Here is an 18,213-nt window from a genome sequence, read left to right on the forward strand (position 1 = left end):
TGACCTTATAAAAGGGTTTGCTATAATTTCAATGTTTTGATGTTCTCTCCAAAATTCCTGTTGAAACTTAATTCCTGCTGCAACAGTATTAAGAAGTGAGGCCTTTAGGAGGGTGATCAGGCCAAGAGGGCAGAGCCTTCATCGCTGGGGTTAATGACCTTATAAAAGGGCTGGAGGGAACTAGCTAGGCCCTTTTGTCTTTCCATCCTTTCATCCTATGAGGACACAGCCTTTGCCCCGTCTGGAGAATGCAATATTCAAGGTGTCATCTTGGAAGTAGAGACTGCACCCTCACTGGACACTGAACCAAGATCATGGACCTTCCAGCCTCCAGAACTGTGAGAAAAAAATCTAATTGTTTATAAGTTCCCCTAGTCTCAGGTGTTCTGTTATAGCAGCAGAAATGGACAGAGACAATGGATGACAGTGGAGCATGTTAAATAATATAAAGAAGACACAATCATCTAAATCCAGAAAGACAAATAATCCAATTGCTTTAACAAATAAGTGGCATTTGAAAAAAAGGGTGAATCGTTATAGATTATAAGACCCTTAAGAACCACACCAACCAAATGTAATTCATGGATCTCACTTGGAACCTGATGAAACAAACCAATTGCAAAAAGACATTTTAAAAAACCTTTACTTTTGAAATAATTTCAGACTTTCAGAAAAGTTGCCATAGTACAAAGAATCTCCATAAACTTTTTACCTAGATTCCCTAAATGTTAACATCCTGCCATGTCTACTTTACTATTCTCTATATATCCATGTTAGTTTCTTGGGAGTAAATAGCAAACAAACTGTTCCTTTAACTCTAAATACTTCAGTGTGTATAAATATTTCCTGAAAACAGACATTCTCATACATAACCACAGTACAGTTATCAAAATTTGGAAATTAAGATTACCATAACATTTACTACAGATCTTATTCTAATTTTGCCAATTATCCTGCTAATGTATTTTGTAGCAAAGGAAAAACGTTTTTTCCTTGGTCTAGCATCCAATCCAGGATCATGCTATGCTATCTTTAGCCACCTTTAATCTGAAATAGTTTTTCAGTCTTTGTTTTTTTATGATCTTAAGATTTTTGAAGAGTAAAGGCCAATTATTTTGTAGAATGTCCTTCAAACTTGGATTTTTTTTTTTCCTTTTCTTGAGACAGAGTTTTGCTCTGTTGCCCAGGCTGGAGTGCAGTGACATGATCTTGGCATACTGCAATCTTTGACTCCTGGGTTCAAGAGATTCTTGTGTTTCAGCCTCCTGAGTAGCTGGGACTATAGGTGCATGACACTATGCTCGGCTAGTCTGTGTATTTTTGGTAGGGACAGGGTTTGAACTCCTGACATCAGGTGATCTGTCTGCCGTGGCTTCCAAAAGTGCTGGGATAACAGGTATGAGCTACCATGGCCAGCTTCAAACTTGGATTTGACTGTTTCTTCATTATATACAAGTTATGCATTTTTGGTATAAATCTACAAAAATGATGTTCTGCTGTCCTCAGTGCATCTTATCAGGAGGCACACAATATTTATCAAGAATGAAATGGATAATATTGTAAACATACATTTTGAGACAAGTGGGGAAAACTGAAAACAGACAATATTGAGTTAATGTTAATTTTTTTAGGTGTTATAATGGTATTGTGGTTATGTTTTCAAAAAAGTATTTATCTGTCAGTGATATACACATTGCAGGGAAAAGTGAAATTAACTGGCTTGATGTCTATTTCTAGGGAGTCTGGCAACCCTAGGCAGAAGGCAGTAATGATAATACAATCAGCGCTTGATTCTTCTAATATAATGGCCAATTTGCATATTACCCAGGTCTTTGACCATTTCTTCTTTCTTCTGTGGCTTTTCTTTTAGTTACCACATTTACAGCTCTCCCAATATAGTACAAAAAGGATATTCAAATTTTGCAACTTGTTGGATGAAGATCCTTGGGGAGGAAACTGAAACTACTGATTGAAAAAATCAGGTTTATAAATAATCTGAATATTTCATTTCTTTGTAATTGGCATATCCTTCTATGGATAATTATGAGTTTAATGAAATGAGATCACTTAAGATGATCACACAATAAAACTTTACAGTCAAATTACAAAGTCTTCATCTTATTTTCCTACTTCATTTTTTATGTAGTTCTTAGTAACTGCATTTTTCTACTTTATTTTTTGAAAAAAACATTCATTTTTGAAAAGTTTATTTCATGAAGGACTAATCCTTTGCTGATGTTCAAATTTAAATTATTCTTTCATGTCTATCTCATACGAGAAAAACAAGAAAAATTGCTTCTGTGGTAGTTTCTTCTAGTTTTTCAAGCACTCTTGTAGTAGCAACTGGTTCAAAATACTGTTTTGTTTCAAAGCATACAGTTTAGATGTATCTTCACTGATGATGGGAACATCTTCATTTTGTTCTCGAGCTGTCAGGTCACTTTCACTGTCAGACAGTGTACACAGGAGAGTGTCATTTTCATAGGTTGGAAAATAATACCTGAAAACAACCACAGATAAATAGTATTAAATTACCAAACTAACACTGTCCAGGCAGCTGAATGTACACATTCACTATAATTTTGCTAGGTTTCCTTGCTAACAATTTCATAGCATTTTGCAAAGGCTATATTGGAGACAATTTCTGAGTTGCTTTCACTTTGACTTTTACTGGCTGACATCAATCTTACCAAATCCTTGCCTGCTGGCCACTTAGCCGCTGCTTGATAATCTATCATGATAAGAACCACACTATCTTCAAAGGCAGCTGACTCCAGCATTGGGTAGCTCTAGTTGGTGGATATACCTCTTCATATGAAGCTCAAAATGACATCTTTCTCATTCCTTTGAGTAGAAATGACATCTACTCAAAGAAATGAGAAAGATGTCAGTTCTAGTTCTTCCTTATAAGTTAACGAAGTTCAAATATAGTGATTTTTTTCAAACACAAATTCTTAATACTTGAGAATAGTAAGTTCTCCCTTGTGTTTTGTTTTTCAGCCTAATCATTACTCGTTCCTTCTTTCTAGGTAATCACAAAAGAAAAGATTTATGGACTATAAAGTTTGTTATTCTGATTCCTTCTTGGAACACCCTTTGGAGTTACTTTTGGAATCCTACTAAGGATTTTAATTTATATAAGAAGTATTATAAGAACAGAGTACCTTCACAAGTATGGGATTTTCTGAAGGAGAAAAACTGGAACATTCTGGTTAAAGTTCTGGGGGACCTGACTTAAAAGTCCCTAAGAATAGAAGGAGCTCTGGGCAGCTAGAAACCCAAAGCCTCTCATAGGAGCCCTCAACTGAGGTTATCCAGAATGATGTGAGAACCAGTCCAGAAGGTTCTGGCAAAGGATACTTGGGAATCCAACAACAAATGACCAGCTGCTTAACGTTTTTAAAGTGCCAGTATACAAAACATATACCAAAAGTCCTAGCAGTGTGCAAACTCTGACATGGTAATTTTATTTCTAGGAGCTCAGTTTAATGAAATAATTAGATAAGTGTGGTAAAATTTAGACATATAGATATTCACTGTATCATTATTTATACTCACATTATTTATACTTTACTTATATAAGTTGTAAGTATAACCTATTTCTAGGGAGTCTGGCAACCCTAATACTTACAGCCTAGGTATCTAGCAGATCAGATTATATCCATACAATGGGATATTTGGCAACCATTGGAAAGGATACAACAGATGGATACTGGCTATAGAAAAATATTTACCATAGTTTGTTAACAAAATATAATTTAAAAATCTGTATCTACTTCACCTCTCTACACATGTATCTATCTCCACACCACAAATACTGAAAAATACTTGGTTTCATTTGTAAGAGGGGAATTATTCTAAAAATAAGCATTTTGAAGATTTGTATGTTTTTCCCCACACTACACTGATGTATACTTTTTATAATAAATATGTATTCCTTTTTTCTGTAAGTTTAAAGAAATTAAATTAAGGGACAAAATAAAAGAGTTGGAGCAAAGAAGTGCACATGTGGTTTCGCAGTACGTACTCCAGTTGATCCCACGTCTTTCTATCAGGGAGAAGTGAAGTGTGTTTAGTTTCTTCCATATGAGTTCTTAAGTCTGCTTTGGATTTGTACTTCACATGGCAGCCATAACATCTGCACTGGTGAACTTGCCTCCGAATAAAATTGACCAGTTTCACTTGCTGATAGAAATTTAATCCTGAAAATGACAGAATACAGAACCATCAGACAACTGCTCAGACCCATTCTTGGCACTGTTATAATTTCTTAAAGGAGCCACTTATCTTTATTAACCAACCTGAAGATGTAGTGCAATTATAAATCATAACATATATCAAGTAATAACAGCCCATACTTACATAGGGCTTATGGGCTAGGCACTATTCTAATCATTTTCCATGTATTAATACATTTAATCTTCACAAAACCCTATCAGATAAGTAGTATCATACCTACATTACACATTAGAAAACTGCCTAAGGTCACATAAATAGCTGTCAGCTGCAAAGTCCATGTTCTTGACTACTAGGCTAATTATATATACAATGTATATACATGTCTATAAAAGCAGCAAAGTAACACATCCAAGGACCTAGGAGAGCAGTGACTGAGCTGAGATGTGACAAGTGAGCTTTTTACTATCTTAGGTCTATTAGCAAGTCAGTACTTTATTCATGTCTTAATGCCCCAAATCCTTCTATTGTTGTGATACTGAGAATGATACAACTGGGTACACCTATAACAAACAATCCTAGCTATACTGCCCAACAGTGCAGTAGGTGTTTACCCTATCATTCACTCCTCATAACATTTTTTCTGACCTGAGGCCCAATGTCCTATAGCCAGTAAGTGTTGGAGCTGGAATCTGAACTCTAGTTTGACATAAAAATCCATATACTACTAGCGCCCTCCAGTTTATGATATATTATTAACCACTAACATATTTCATATGAAGCACTCATAAATGTAGGAAGAAGGAGTACATGAAATAAAAAACCATATTTGACTATTATGGTTGAGCATCACTGCTTCACAGAGAGTTCTGTCAAGCCATCTATAGAGAGACATACTTTGGTGGTACACTCTCCAATCAGCTACAGAACATAGGCATCGTTTACAGGTTGGTTTACAAAAAGCGAAGCATCACAGAAAAAACTTCCGAATCAAACTTACCAAGTTCTGACTTTATTTTGAGAAGATCAAATTCGTGTGCATCCTAAAAAAAGGAATGAATACATCTGTAAGCATATGAATTATTTAATCTTTCAGGCTAAATTTATAAACAGCTTATTCACAGGAGTTTGAGTAGTTTAGAAACTCAGTCTGAGTTTGGCATCTTCTGCTTTGGAAGTTTTCTAACTACTTCCTTCCATACCCAACTTCTTTTTAAAGCATAGTCCAAACAAGTCATGTCACTCAGTTAAAATATTGTAATTGGGTCGGGTGTGGTGGCTTATGCCTATAATACCAGCATTTTGGAAGACTGAGGCAGGCAGATCACCTGAGGCCAGGAGTTTAAGACCAGCCTGACCAATATGACAAAACCTTGTCTCTACTAAAAACACAAAAATTAGCTGGGAATGGTGGCAGGTGCCTATAATCCCAGCTACTCAGAAGGCGGGGGCATGAGAATGGCTCGAACCCAGCAGGCAGAGTTTGCAGTGAGCTGAAATCGTGCCACTGCACTCCTGCGGGGGTGACACAGTGAGACTATTTCAAACAAAAACATTGTAATTGCTCATAGTTTATAGTTTTTACAATTTACAATGTATGCATTTTTGCAGCCTTCTAAAAATGTAGAAGTCTATGTATGCATTCTGCGGTGGGATAAAAGTATAGGTAAGATACGTTCTATTGTACTGTGCTTTTGGACTAGAATTATGGATATAGGTTTGTTGCCCCACAAGCAGATAGGTAATTTTTCTAAATTCTGCTTTTCATTTTTTGCTGTCAAATACTGTTTAAACCTGAAAGTTTCTCTTCAGTCACACCTTCCCATACATCATACTTACTTTTGATTTTCACAATGCAGACTTATTTTTTTGCTTGTTTGACACCTGCAATTGTCTGTCTGTGTAAATGTTTTAACCTACAATCTCACAGAGGTTAAAGATCATTTAACTCAATGGGATGGCATTTAGTGCAGCACCATATGCAGGATGATTAGGAATTTGTGATATGTTATCACTGAAAGTGACCAAGCAGAGGTTGAGGACCCCTGTCAATGATGCTGAGAAGGTAATCCCTACATAGGATAGGCATACTAAGGCTGCCTTCAAAACAAAGACATTAAGATATTATGAATTAAATCTAACACAGGAAATTATACACACATATTAGTGGGAACCTGTTTCAGAGAAACTAAAATTGGGGTAAATGCTTATGTTCTTTTGAGCACTTTCTAGGTCCTCATTGTACTAAACTAAGAACAGTATTTTTGAATGAAGATGAGGTGAAAGTGAGTGAAAGTGGAGAATATAGTCCACTATGGGCAGAGGTGGCTGCAGGAAGTAGAGGTGGAGATATCAGAATTGTCCAGTAACATTTTTCTCTTATAATCATCCCTCTGCCCACAAGCTGCAATATTGTCATGAATCATTAGATGTTCCCTTTCCCTATCACCCTTGTCGTAGCTAAGGATCAGATGTGTAGTGTGTGTGTCCTCTCTCAGGTCTGCTGGGGTGAAAAAGGTCTAGAACTGTTAGCTCCAAGCTTCACTCTAACATAAAAATGTCATCTAGAAGGGAAAGCACACACTAGAAAGTTCCCTATTTTCTTCTTTCCAAATCCTGGTACCTGAAGGAACTGTAGGATCATGCCCTAGACCCTCTCTACCCACCCTCCTTTTTCCCATTCCTCCAGGGGCTTTGTAAATGGTAATGTTCTCCCTTTTTATTCTCCTATTCACCAGCACAAGAAGCACTGGAAAAAAGATTCAGAACCTGTTCCACCTTCCGAGCTAGAATGATCTTGTAAGCATCTCAAAGGTGAGATGGCATCAGTGGTCTGAGAAATCTCACACTAACAGCTCACTCAGGTCAAGTCAACTGTACCAACTAAATTGCCATGAGCCGTGGTTCTCCCTGACAGCCCTAGCCTGTCTCTTCTGTTTGGAATAATGATCAAGAAACTAAAATATAAGCAGATGAGGGTACAACAATTACTAGCTTCCTCCTGTCAGAATAAAACAAATTTCAAATAAATACAGGTATCTTACCTCCATGTGGACATACAATTTCTCAATTGTTTCTGCTTGCTTTTCACAAAATAAGCAGACAGCAGAGGCAGGGTGCTCTTCCCAGTCAGACCAGTCACTGGATTAAAAATGAAAAGACAAAATATGGAGATTCCCTTCATTAAGAGAATATACTACATACTGACTTGGCAGTACTATCTCCCTCCTAAGAAACCCTACCAATCTCTTTCAACTCTGACATTTTGGTAAAGACTGTCACATCATATTATGATTCTCTGATATAGCTTTTGAAATTCAAAGCAGCACCATGAAATTAATATAAATAGTGAACAGGTGCCACTCCATTTTCTCCTATTTGCCATTCTTCTGCATAGCTATCTCAGTCTAGAGTCAGAGGAATGTTGTCATGAGACAATGAAGTTTAATTTGCAAAGGAGACATATCAGAAAATGTGATGCCCTCTCTCATTAACCACAGCCACTGAGTGCGCACGCTGTGAGGTGTGATGCTAGGAATGTGTTTCTGCATGACAAATAGTGTATTTTAAAAAGGCAAACCATGTCTCTTTCACGAGGGAAATACTGATCATTTTAAATTGGGCAAGCGTTAAATCTGGTGGAGATAGGGAACTCAAAAAGGATACCGGATCCCTTTTACCACTTTCCCTGCTCCTTGCATTTACTTTTTGAAATACTGTCAACTTCTTATCATTCCCAAATCAGGAAAACTGCCAGAAGGGAAGGACTGTGGAGATGAGAGACACATTCAAACTCAGATGAGAGAATTTCTAATGGCAAGCTCAGAAACGAACACTGATAAGACTCAAGATCAACCTAACCCAATTCACATAGAAGCTTCCCTATTAGAAAACAGGAAACATTTTTCTTAATCCTATCCATCTAGAAGGAAGTTGCTATTCCTGGCCCAGGTCATGACTTACTATTTATAACCTTTGGTGTCATTAAAACTTCAACATTCACCCATTAAATATTCCAACTAGTACATCTTAATGGGAAAGATGTTTTCATTTCAGTCTGGAAGACTCTCTGTGATTCTCTACGCATCAAGAAAATTCAACAAATGGCAGCTCTCTACCTTTGGGTTTTACTTCACTATTAAAATAATAATAATTCAAAATCCTGAAGAGAAAAAAGGCCAAAAAGCTTTGACTGAAAACAATGTGAAAAATAAGGAATCGTTTTAGGTTGAAAAGAACATTTCTCAAGCTTATAATTTCAAGCAAAGAAGCTGTGAATGTTTAAAGTTAGTCTTCAATGGCCTGAACACAGAACAGGATTAACTCCAATGCATTTACATTCTCTATTCCAATGACAGCAACATGGAGAGGTCAAAGATCATATCACTTCAAGGTCTAAGCACCAACTCAGCATGCAAAGCACTTCGGAATGTATTTTTCTCTGAATTATATATTATTTGTATGTTCAATTAATAGCTTTAATTTAATTGGAATAACAGTGTCTTGAGGAATTTTTATGTCAAAGTTATTTCAAATTCAAGTTTTTGTCACATTACATGAAGGGATGCATGGCTCAGAGAAGATATTTTTTCTTTTTATATTCCTTCTTCATAATTTAAACCAAACTAAAGCAGTGTCTTCTTACTCGTGAAATATTGCAATTAATTAGCAGCAATAACAAGTCTTACTCTTCCTGATGGTCCAGCAACTCCCGATCATCTTCCAACTGAACCTCTTCCCATGATTTTCCAAGTTCCTTTGAAGGAAGAACAATAGGATGAAAGAGAATGGAGGAAAGAGAAGGGAGAGGGTAAGCAGAAGTGTGAAAAAAAATCAAAGCCAAAAAATAAACAAAAACCACCTATGTTCAAATGGTTTTGAAACAGTACAAATAGGATATACAGACAGTCCCCAACTTATAATGGTTTGATTCAACAATTTTTTTGACTTAATGACAGTGCAAAAGCAATACAAAGTTGAAACCTTAATAAGATAATTTTTTGGAGAACAGCAATATCCTTTCAATCAAGTTCTTTTCTCTTAAATTTGAACCAGTGTTTCTCAACCCTGAATGTGTATTAGAATCTCTGGGATTCTAATGGCCTTTGTTCATTGTTATATTTCCAGGGACTGGCATACAGTGGGTACTATTACTATAAATTATTTTTTTAGTTGAATTAGAAAGTTGAACTCAATTTGTTAGAACTAAAAAAGAAAGAAAAAGATAACATTTGAGGTCAACTGAGATTCTACCTCAAAAGTTTTTTTTAAGGTGATTAAATGAGTGAGTTACTATCTATAAAGAAATAGTACTAGGCTTGAGTAGGTGCTTTAGTACCTATTCAAATCTCTTTTATACCTTAGCAAAAGTGGAAAAGTTCCACTTTTCTGGGGCTATGTCTGGCAAGCCTAGTCATAGCGTTAGCAAAACTTTATGGAGTGATGAGTAGGAACGATTTATTCTGGCCCAGCCATTTCTTTTGTTTTCCTTGGGCCATTTCTACCTCTCTTCTCGTCCTGTCTTCTTCCCAGTCTTCCCATTGTGCCATGCAAAAGCAGACAGTGTTGCAACAAGAGATGTAGGAACATGAATGGATATGTTTTTAAGCAGCAAAACTATGGTTAGGACCAAGCCCACCTGACATGCTACAAGCACAGATAGCTTTGTTGGTCAATATCCTTCTTTTGAAAAAATTCAACCAAAATTCACTCAATTATGAACCTTTTTTCCTCCAAATAAAGGTATTCATTTAGCTAAAAACAAAGAACTATGAGTGCCACTATGATTCGGGGGGAGAAAGAAAATCCATCATTCATCAACTTAATGAGAGGTTTTGAAGCTGTCATTGTCTTATCAGCTAAATGATGCATACATTTAGAGACACAGTGATCTATCATAATGTCATTAGAGATGGTTATAATGTACTCTATAATGTACTCGGACTCTATAATGTACTTCCCAGAGTCATTATGAAGTGTCTGAATCTCATTACAGAACACCAAAAACAGCCTCAACACTGCCAACAGGATGCTTATTAGAAAGTTCGGCAATGAATTAAATCTTTCAGGCCTTACTTGGTTTTTCTGTACTTGGACTTAAGGTCATGCTTTTATTGCTGCAAGCTATTATTGAAGTATGGGCCTTCTGTGATTTGATCATTCTAAATGATAAGGACAAATGTTGCTTATCAATGAATATTTTGAGCCAAAAGTAACAAAAATTATCTTCCACTGTTAAACTTCTAAACTTGAAGCATTATTTTGCAAGTTCCTCAGTGTTTGGTACAATATGTAGAGATTTATCTAGGCCATTCAGCATTAACCACTCATCCCACTTGATAGGAAAATGAATGCCCATGTTTATTAGTATATTAGAAAATAAGCAATTTGCACATGACAGTGGCCCAGTTTCCTAGAGTGCTCTGCTTTGGTACAGTTAAAGATATGACTTATTATAAAAACAAGTCCCTCCCCCCTCCAAAAAAAGCACATAACTCTCTAATTAAGACACTGTGCCTTCTAATGAATCATGTCAGGAAAGCAAAGAATGTAAAAAAACAAAGTTTGGAAGGCATATGAGTAAAGATGCTCAAACACCCCCTCAAATCCCTGCATCAGATGGCACACGAACAATGAGAGGGTGGAAAAAAACATGAAAAAAAAAAAAGATCTCCTTCACCCATCACACTTCTGCCTAATACATACTCACTTTACATGTGCTTACACAAAACTCCATCAAAAACAGAAAGAGAAATGTTTGAAGTGTAAATAATTTCACGAGAGAACTATAAAAAACTGAAAAATCAGTTAAAAGCCTACTTTTTTTTTTTTTAAATAAGTGGCTTTGTGTACTTTAAGAATAAAAAGATTTAAATCAAAGAATGATAAAAATTAAGGCGAAACCAATTCCCTTTAGGAAAACTCAGGGTTTGAAACAGGAGCATGGTAGGAATGTGTAGCTGAAGCCTCAATGATGTTAAGCAGTCTGCTGCTCTCTAAGGCAGGGTTCTCTGAATGTGAAACTAACTGGCACCTTGTCCCCGACCCATCCTCACTACCTGCTGAACTCTTTTGTCTGTGAGAAAACAAAGCAAGAATTTGAAGCAGATAATTCAGACTATGCAAAAGAGTTAATGTTTTTGTAAGTCTGTTATTATTCAGAAACTGATATAAATTATTAAGCACAGAAATTATCTCACCTAAGAAGGAAAGTGAAACTTGTCAATTTGCTGAGCTCAGAAAGCCAAAAGCAGCCTCTCTGTCCATTGGCTGTCCTACTTCCGCTACCTATTAGAGTGTATCCTGCCACGGATATCCTGGATGCTCCCATCACTGCTGTGCTGGCAGAGTCTACGACGTTTGAGGTGAAGGTGAGGAGCTCTGTGTGTGAATGACTCAGTGACTGCACGTATCTGCTACAGGAAAGGTCAAATGCTGACTTTCTATATACCATTACAAAGGGTTCAAAATATTGTGCTTACATGGTGTCATCCATACTGAACTCTTTGAAAGTAGTGACTCAAATCAGCCTTTCTATCTACAGTATTTTTTCTTTCTCTTTTAGCATCTGGTACCTGGAAGGCACTCAAATGTAGGTAGAATATATGAAGTCAATAAAATTAGATGTATAAACACTGACTACTAATAACAATTCTATCTTTCACCCACACTCATGTCAGCCTTTTCTCATAGAGGGATAACAAGAAAATATCTTTCTTCTTCTTTTTTTAAATAATATGTTGTCATTATTCATTGTTTAAGTAAAATTTTAGAATTTATTCTTCATGTTATTTAATATTCATGTTCTTCATATTGAATATTATTCTTTAATGAGGTCTGAAATAATACTAAAATGATACTGAGAAGACACTGGCCTTTATTTTTCTCTATACTCTGTTAGTATTTGGAACAGTTTTTTACACACTCATTCTATATATTATTATGCTTTTAATGTATAACAATATTCCTTCAACTATTCCTAAAATGTTGTTAAGGCTGGTAGCTCTGGGAAGCACCCCTCTAGTTTAGGGCATGTATATACCTTCAGTGAAGCCAACAGGCTTCTTCACTCCTTTTCAAAGGTGTTTACATCATTTTAATAATGCTAACGCATCGTAACACATTTTAGGTTTTCTTTTTTGTTAATCATTCTTACAGTTTTTGATTATTTACCTCAGCAGGAAATTCCACATAGGAATAGGGAATAAAAATAGGGAATAGGAATAGGAACTGGAAAGCTAGGAAGACTTAAGATTGTGGAGGATAGCCTTAAAGTTCTGATTAAAGTCAGCTTTACGTTGACCTTGGCTCACTTTTTAGTTTATTACAAAAGAGAACAGGCAAGGGTGGGTGAATATATCATTATGAACTCATAACCAGTACCTGACCAAAATACCCACCCCAAAGCACAAGATATAGGTACTAGTATTGTCTCAATTGTAAAAATGAAAGAGACTGATACAGAGGATAAGTAACTTGTCCTAGCTATACGACCTTCGAAAACTTACTCAACCTCTCTGTGCCCCAGTCTCCTTACCTATAAGAGGCTTAATGATAATACCTGTGTCATAGAAATGTGACTTAAATTCAATAACTTAATATAAACACCTAGGATACTGCCTGCAGATAGGTATTCAAATAGCTGCTAGTTAAAAAAAAAGGACTTCTATTGGTAAGACTAAAGTTGTAATTTAATTTTCATTTTATATGTTATTAAAGCCGTTACTTTCTCTTGAAATGCTTCTCTTCATCTGTGATCCACACCACATCAAATCTGTGCCCTGTGTGAATGGTACAATCTAGCATGCTCCTCTAGAGATGGCTGGCCTTGGCAGATGATTTCAGTTTTGACAGCTACCCTACTTGATGACCAGGAAATGAAGTATCATACCTTTCTAAAAGTGCTGGCAGAGTAAGAGTGAGCAAATCCTTCGAAGTCTCCTCTAAAAGGTAAAAACCTCCAGCTATATAATATTCCACTAGTCTCAAGCTCTTGAATATTAGTTTTAAAAGAGCCACAGAAGGAAGAACTATTAAATTGCTCCCATAGCTTGCTGCTGTAGCTGAATATTTCTTAGAGCTAGCACTGAAGTCCACTCCCTATTAGATTGGGCTGGGTCCTGAAGCAGCATTTGCTCTAGGAGGTAACGACCAAGAGATTTCAAGAAAAGATTGAAGGGCTCAGAGGGTACATTTGCCTTTAGCGGGTTGTAAAACATTTGTAGAAAACCATGGCAACCTCTTAGAGTCAATCTTCAAACACATGTTAAACTTGCTTCTCAAGGGGAATTTTATTTTAACACTACAAGGATTAGTTAGAACAGACAAAATTCTACCCTAAAGCAGAGATTTCCAAAATAATTCAGGATATGCTTGTATCTATCCAACAGATATAAAGCCTGATTATATTCAATTAGTCTTTTGTGACCAGTGGGTTTAGGTTTTAATTCATTTATATTGAGAGGAAAAAAAAATTTCCATTTGCTTCAGAAAAATGCCCATTCAAAACAGAACTCTCAATTTTTCTTCTAATTCCTTTGGAGAGTTACTTAACCGTGTCTTTTATATGAGTAGTTTCTCTCCTTTGTCATATATATTATATTTTAAAAAACTCAGTAGATTGAAGGCAGGCCCAGGAAGACCCCCCGGTCATTGTGGTCTATCAAAAATCCCCTCCCATATTTCCAAATGCCTTTCCCACATCTCCCACTGTCTCCATCTGAATGCTTTTTCTTGAAATCTACAGAGTCCAGCAAATGGCGTTGAGTTTTCTGGGCAAGGAGAACTTTCAATGCATTTAAAATCCTTGGCATGGTAACCTGGTTAGTCTACCCTACAAGCCAAACAAATAAAAATCTCCTTCCACAGTAAAATGGTTTGGGTTTCTTGAAACTTCCCTTAAAAGAAAGCTGACTGCAGAGAATGATGAAGATACACACTTTTGTAGGGGTGAAAGGGAAAGAGCAAAGAGACTGTTTTTAAAGAATTATTTCGCAGAGCACCTACCACATCCAGTACTCAACGGTTTTGTTTTTTTTTTTTTTGAGTAGAATATAGGAGTCTCTCTGGCCAAGTGCAGTGGCTCACACCTATAATCCCAGCACTTTGGGAGGCCAAGGTGGGTGGATCACCAGAGGTCAGGAGTTCGAGACAAGTCTGGCCAACATGGCGAAACCCTGTCTCTATTAAAAATATAAAAATTAGCCAGGTGTGGTGGTGTTCACAATCCCAGCTACTGGGGAGGCTGAGGCAGGAGAATTGCTTGATCCCAGGAGGCAGAGGTTGTAGTGAGCCGAGATCATGCCACTGCACTCCAGCCTGGGCAACAGAGCTAGACCCTGTATCAAGAAAAATAGAAAAACAAACAAAAAAAGAGTCTCTGGCCCCAGGATAAAAGGTATTAGATAAATGGGGGTATTCAAATGCTGTATTTTGGTGGGGGGCAGTCAAGATGACTATGAGTTGTAGAAACATGACATTTTTACTACATAAACACTATCAAATAAAAGACAAATCAAACGAAATGTCTTATACTCTAACCATTTTAAAGCTAATCACCACTTGAATGTATCCCTCAATTACATTTTGACCTTTGCGTTAATTGCTTATTCAAATATTAGTTGGTCCTTAGAAAGATTCTGTTTGCAGTACTGCAGTCAAGTTTTAAATTGTGAAAAGAAAAGCTTACCAAATAATTGATGACATAAAATCGATCATATTCTCTGTTCTTAGGATTAATCTTACGATGTTGTTTTTTCCTCATATGATCTTTAAGTGTATTTTTGTCCCTGAAGGTCTTCTCACAGTACAAGCACTGCAAACTAAAAGAAATACACAAACACTAATAAACAAGTCTCTTGTATAGTTGCTGCAGTAATCCTTTATTATTATTGAGTTTTGTATTTATTCACTTTAGGTCACACAGAATCTTCAAATGGGATATAGCATCCTTGTCAGAATCCCCCCTCACTTTACTCATTTGGCTTTGCAGCATGCATATTATGGAGTATTTTGTAGTTAGCTAAGTTGGCAACTTGGCTATTTAGTTACAACTGTGACAAAGATAGGTAACATCCAAAAATGGTTTTGGTTCTTCACTAACTGAATTACCTATTCTAAAGTAAGTAGGTAGGTATGTTCTTCAAATAATTATAATGACTTGCACTTACTGCACCCATTGTATATAATAATTGATACATGGTTTGGGATATCTTGTGAGCTGATCTGCAGGGTTTAATTCCTTGCTCCAGTGCCAGCTAGATGTGCAACTTGGTAAAGTTACTTGCCTGTCGTTGCCATTTTCTGATTTCTAAACTGAAGATAATACCAACATTTTAGAGATTTTTAAATGACAATTTAATATATATATTCATTTATTTATTGAGCACTTACTGTGCCTGAACTGTGCTAGATATTGATTCATGTATGTGAATAAGATAAATAGTAGCTGTTACCACCATATAATCCTCATATACCTTCTGCTTGAATATTTTCACTGACTAGGCATTCATTGCCTAATGAAGCAGTGATTACCAGTTTTGAGCAGATTATTAACAAAAGGTCTTCCTCATACTAAGCTTGACAATTGATACAACATGTATTAAAACTGCTACTCAGCAAAAAGTAGAGAGTTCTACTTTGTGGAGCTACATGGAGTCTAGTATCCTTTACATGGGAAACTCTCAAATGGTTGCAATCTGTTACTGTTTCAATTTTGAATTTGTTTTTATCTCTACTAAATACCTTTTCATCAATTTCGTATGCCAAAGAATATATTCCAGGGTATAAGAATATCCTTTTGTAGTATATTCTTTTATAGTAGAAAATTTACAAATGATAAGCTGATTATAGATATTCATTATTGCTAATCTTGCTAGAAGACACATCTGGTCTTATAAATAGTCATTTAACAAAAGGGTGAAGTCAGGACTCAATTTAACATAGTGTTGATATCAGAATTTAAGAATTTTTTATAATTAATCTGTATCACTTGTTATGTCTTTTCTTTTAATGTTGTTGCTATAAATGTTGTGGGTTGAGGCATCACAATTGTTGGTATTTTACTTAAATTAAAAAAAAATGGGGTTCTCAGAGAAAAAATCTTGGGCCCTTTCCTAGAAAGAAAAGTGGTTATATTTTTGAAAGTCATTTTGTTGATCTAAATAATTTTCTTCCTTTTTCAACAGGCTAAGCTCTAGATATGATTGCCGAGGTTGCTAGAATATGACCTTGAAGAAATAGAGTATTATATTATATACAAATGTGAATGAAAACCAAAAGGCAGAAGAATACAAACAGTATGCTATGTTTCACACAAAATCAAATACTATACCATCATTTGACATTATATTTACCTTATTAAATATATAGTATAGACAAGTTACAGTGAAAGGTAAAGGAATTGCAATTCCAAAATTAAGAATAGTGGTTTCTGGGGAAATCTAATGAGGAAAAGCACACAGGGAGATTCAAAGGAATTAACAACGTTCTATTTCATAGACTAGACAGTGAGTATATTCTTCATATCCTGTATGGCATATGCTGTATGATATGTATATTGTTTGGTATATATGACATAGTATATTTGAAAAATTTAAAAAACACCAAAGGGCAATATGATTTAGACAAAATAAGGACTGTCATACAAAATATGAACTCCTTGAAAATGTGAAATTCCCACTTCTTTAATTACTCCGACTATTAAATTAAAAAAAATTCGCAACAGAGTCCAAGATTAAAATAGCTTTAGGCAGTGTTTCATAAATCAGTACCTACTTGTCAAGCTTTTTCTGTAATGTACACAAAAATTCATTGCAGTTTACAATGTTGTCTGGCAATCCAATGTTGAAAGCATGTTCTCTGGCCATGTGGTTCAAAAGAACAGATCTAGGAAGAAATTTGAGCAATTAGGATTATTCACAAATCATCTAAGAGCACATTTGGGTTGATAGCATTCACATAATAAAAACACTAATTAGAGGTATAAGCAAGTACTAAACACTAACACAAACATTTTAGCTATTAAAGAGTAACATTATAAAGTATGTAAGTATACACAGTCACATTAGTTCTGTAAAGGGATGTCAAAGTTCGTTCTACTATTTATTGCTTGGCTACACTCCATAGAAGAATCAGGTTCTGTCCTTTAAACCAGGAGTATCAGTCCATGGCCTGTTAGGAACCAGGCTACACAGAAAGTGGTGAGAAGCGGACAAGTGAGCATTACCACCTGGGCTCTGCCTCAGATCAGCGGTGGCATTAGATTCTCATAGGAATACAAACCCTATTGTAAACTGTGCATGAGAGGGATCTAAGTTGTGTACTCATTATGAAAATCTAGGGCCTGATTATCTGAGGTAAAATACTTTCATTCTGAAACTTGTCCCTGGTGCCCAAAAGGTTGGGGATCACTGCTTTAAACTATTAAATTAATTGTGTTTCTTTTACTTTTCCAATTAATCATGGAGAAGAGTAAGAAGCGACTGCCTAACGTAAATATGACCTATGACCTAAGATCACAGGCATTTAGCCAGTCTATCACTTGACAATGACCTGGAACCCACAGTTAACAGGTCTAATTACATGCAAGGGCTGTGATAACCTGCAAACACAATGACTAACTTCTTGATTAATTTATACAGAAAAGGACAAATGTAATTATGTAACTTTTACACAGCAAAAAAAGTATATGTGTATAATACGTTCTACAGAGTCTTTATCACAACTTTAGTTCATAAAATAAAGGTGGCCGTTTTGGATATATCTGTATAAGTACCATGGATAGTCTGACTATGCATGGTCAGTAAAAGTACCATTGATAGACCATTGAGAGACTGATTATGTATAGCGACATATTATGTGGTTTTATCTAGATTATTTAGATACCTACCTAGCCCCCCAAAAATGTTTTTAGTGGTTTTTTTTCCCCTTGAGAAAGTGAAATAAAGAAATAAAACAAACATTTCTATAAAAATGTTTGACTTTTTTTTTTTTTTTTTTTTTTAAACTATGTAGGAAGCCGGGCGCGGTGGCTCAAGC

General features: G+C 35.8%; 1 protein-coding gene across 3 annotated transcripts in view; it reads right to left on the bottom strand.

The window, feature by feature from the left end:
• Nucleotides 1-625: 625 nt before the first annotated feature.
• ZNF277 (zinc finger protein 277) overlaps nucleotides 626-18,213 on the bottom strand; it is a 138,227-nt gene continuing 120,639 nt past the window's right edge. For all 3 annotated transcript variants that reach the window (XM_003921079.3, XM_074379207.1, XM_074379208.1), the window contains exons 6-12: nucleotides 16,951-17,061; nucleotides 14,864-14,996; nucleotides 8,865-8,932; nucleotides 7,221-7,317; nucleotides 5,177-5,219; nucleotides 4,028-4,202; nucleotides 626-2,500 (exon numbers count right to left, since the gene is read on the bottom strand). In XM_003921079.3, coding sequence (XP_003921128.1) covers nucleotides 2,314-2,500; nucleotides 4,028-4,202; nucleotides 5,177-5,219; nucleotides 7,221-7,317; nucleotides 8,865-8,932; nucleotides 14,864-14,996; nucleotides 16,951-17,061 — 814 coding nt within the window. In that variant the 3' untranslated portion in view covers nucleotides 626-2,313. The remainder of the gene's footprint in view (nucleotides 2,501-4,027; nucleotides 4,203-5,176; nucleotides 5,220-7,220; nucleotides 7,318-8,864; nucleotides 8,933-14,863; nucleotides 14,997-16,950; nucleotides 17,062-18,213) is intronic.

This window comes from Saimiri boliviensis, chromosome 10, assembly GCF_048565385.1.
Source record: "Saimiri boliviensis isolate mSaiBol1 chromosome 10, mSaiBol1.pri, whole genome shotgun sequence".
Lineage (NCBI taxonomy): Eukaryota > Metazoa > Chordata > Mammalia > Primates > Cebidae > Saimiri > Saimiri boliviensis.